The sequence below is a fragment of the Dama dama genome, chromosome 1, assembly GCF_033118175.1.
Source record: "Dama dama isolate Ldn47 chromosome 1, ASM3311817v1, whole genome shotgun sequence".
Classification (NCBI taxonomy): Eukaryota; Metazoa; Chordata; class Mammalia; order Artiodactyla; family Cervidae; genus Dama; species Dama dama.
The window spans coordinates 79566700-79569199 of record NC_083681.1 but is presented as its reverse complement, the minus strand read 5'-3'; the positions used below and the strand labels follow the sequence as shown (position 1 = coordinate 79569199).

At 43.2% G+C, this 2500-nt stretch overlaps 1 protein-coding gene across 1 annotated transcript; it reads right to left on the bottom strand.

Moving 5' to 3' along the window:
• Positions 1–286: 286 nt before the first annotated feature.
• On the bottom strand, positions 287–1213 carry LOC133070430 (olfactory receptor 4C3D-like). The gene has a single exon (XM_061162674.1). The coding sequence runs from the start codon at positions 1211–1213 to the stop codon at positions 287–289; it is 927 nt and encodes a 308-aa protein (XP_061018657.1).
• Positions 1214–2500: the final 1287 nt, after the last annotated feature.

The window sequence follows — 2500 nt, the reverse complement described above, 5'->3', positions numbered from 1 at the left end:
AGTGACTGAACAACAAAAACAACATGGGCTTTCCTGGTGGCTCAATGGTGAAGACTCTGCCTGCCAATGCAGAAGGTGCTAGTTTGATCCTGGATTGCACAGATCCTCTGGTGAAGGAAATGACAACTCTCTCCAGTATTCTTGCCTGGGAAATCCCATGGACAGAGGAGTCTGGCTGGTGGCAGTCTATGGGGTTGCAAAGAGTCTGACATGACTTAGCAACTGAGTATTCACACTTAATCATCCCGATGTACATAAATCATCACTTTATTGGCATTCTGAACACCTACACTACTCTTCTCTTCATCAGATTCCTCATGGCTTTTTTCACCTCTGTGTTTCTCACTGTGTAAATGATCGGATTTAACATGGGACTGAGGATTGCAGAGAACACAGTCACCCACTTGTCCACAGGGTACGTGGCCACAGGACGTGTGTAGGTGAACACACAAGGCACAAAAAAGAGCACCACTACTGTAAAGTGGGCGCCACATGTAGAGAGGGCTCTGCGCCGTCCTTCAGAGCCATGGGATTTCAGGGAGCTCAGGATGACTATGTAAGAGATGAGCAGCAGGGAAAAAATGAGCAAGCACATGCCCCCACTGTTAGCTGCCACCACGATTCCAGGTATGTAGGTGCTACTGCAGGCAAGTTCCAACAGTGAGAAGAAATCACACGTGAAGTGGTCAATGACATTGGGACCACAGAAGGTCAAGTCCGTCAAGAAAAGAATCTGCACAGTGGCATGCAGGATCCCCCCGATCCAGGCCACCACCACCAGGAGCGGGCAGAGCCCCTGTCCCATGATGGCCATGTAGTGCAGAGGCTTGCAGATGGCCACGTAGCGGTCGTAGGCCATGACGGTGAGGATGATGACCTCTGATGCTGCCAGGAAGTGTTCTAAAAAGACCTGAGTCATGCATCCTCGCCAGGAGATGGTTCTTCTTTGATGAAGTAAGTCAACAATCAATTTAGGGGTGGTAACAGATGTGAAGGAGGCATCTAATAAGGCCAAGTAAGTGAGAAGGAAGTACATGGGAGCAGAAAGCATGGGGCTGAGGGAGATGGTGATGACAATGAGCAGGTTGGCCAGCACAGTGAAGAGGAAAATGAACAGAAAGACAATGAAGAGTATTTTCTGCACATGTGGATTCTGTGTGAGTCCCAGGAGAACAAATTCTGTCACATTGTTGGGAGGCCTGAGGACATCCATTCAGTAAGCAACAGCTTCCTGGGATAAAGAATGATACTCACTAATCATGAAAGGCTTGTGATCTGACTTTCTTAGAACAAAATTGTCACTGTGCAACATGCCCTTGGAACTTTTGCCCTGTACTCATTTCAATTCTTTCTTATTTTCATCATGGTATTTTGCATCTCTTCAGACATCTAGTACCTGTCACCTATAAAACATCAGTAGGGCCACATTTGATGTGTAATTTGCCAAGAAAACACTGGGTTTCCTACATGAGATTTGGACTCTCCTACTGGTTCCAACTCCACAGGACTAAGTCACCTCAGTGCCCCGTGCTTCCCAAGCCCGACTCTGTCTGTGAGGTAACAAACAGCTACTTTCAGAGGTTTCTTGAAAGCTGAGAAGTGCTATACACAGGAAAGAGTTATTCTCTCTTCCATGAGAATTTATATTCCAACCCTCGGGTCAAACTGTAGAAAGAAAAAAATATGGTCAAGCAGTATCTATCACATGGAGGGAATTTAGTGCGGTGTGTTTAAGTCCTTGGAGACGCATGCTCCCTTGTACCTACCAGGACACATAAGCTATTCATCACTCACCAGAGTGCCTGGAATGTCTGCACTGCCTGAAGCCTGATGGGTGATGAGTAAGGGCTTGGTATTGAATGGCCATTCTCGAAGGGTAAGCATATGTCTGCTTCCCCAAACCATAAACTCAGCAGGAATACAAGTGCTCTTGTCCTCCAACTCTGTCTATCCGTAATCTCTCTACTTTATAAGAAACAGAAACATTTGAAAGGAAGCTACACTCCAGTGTAACGGTTTCTGACACACTCCCGAGAGTAACCATGAAAGTATTTAATTGCTTCTAAGAAAGTACACATGTTGGGTCACTTTTCTTGTGTGTTTGTTTATTAGTTTTTTTTTTATTCTTCAAACTTCTGCTCCATATACAATTTAGCATAGTCATATTCTATAAATTTATAGCTTTAGAAGACTTGGATTAAAACATAAACTCTTTCATAGATGTTCAACACACAAGGTTCTATCAAGCATAGGAAATCCTTATTTTCAAAGCTTTAACAATAAAAATTTAACAAGGAGAACAGGAAAAAATACTCTGCTAGATAAATTAGAGCGATACCTAATACACTATACAAAAAACATATATATCAATACACCAACTATCAAAACATGTATAAAGTCCATTACTGACTATTAACTCCTACTACAGATTCTTTCATCAAACAAATATTTATTGAGCCCTTGCTGTGCACATTAATGTATGTTGCTCACATAAAATCAT

Bases quoted from the DNA above. Each gene is read 5' to 3' on its own strand.
- LOC133070430 (XM_061162674.1), bottom strand. From the start codon at position 1,213: ATGGATGTCCTCAGGCCTCCCAACAATGTGACAGAATTTGTTCTCCTG.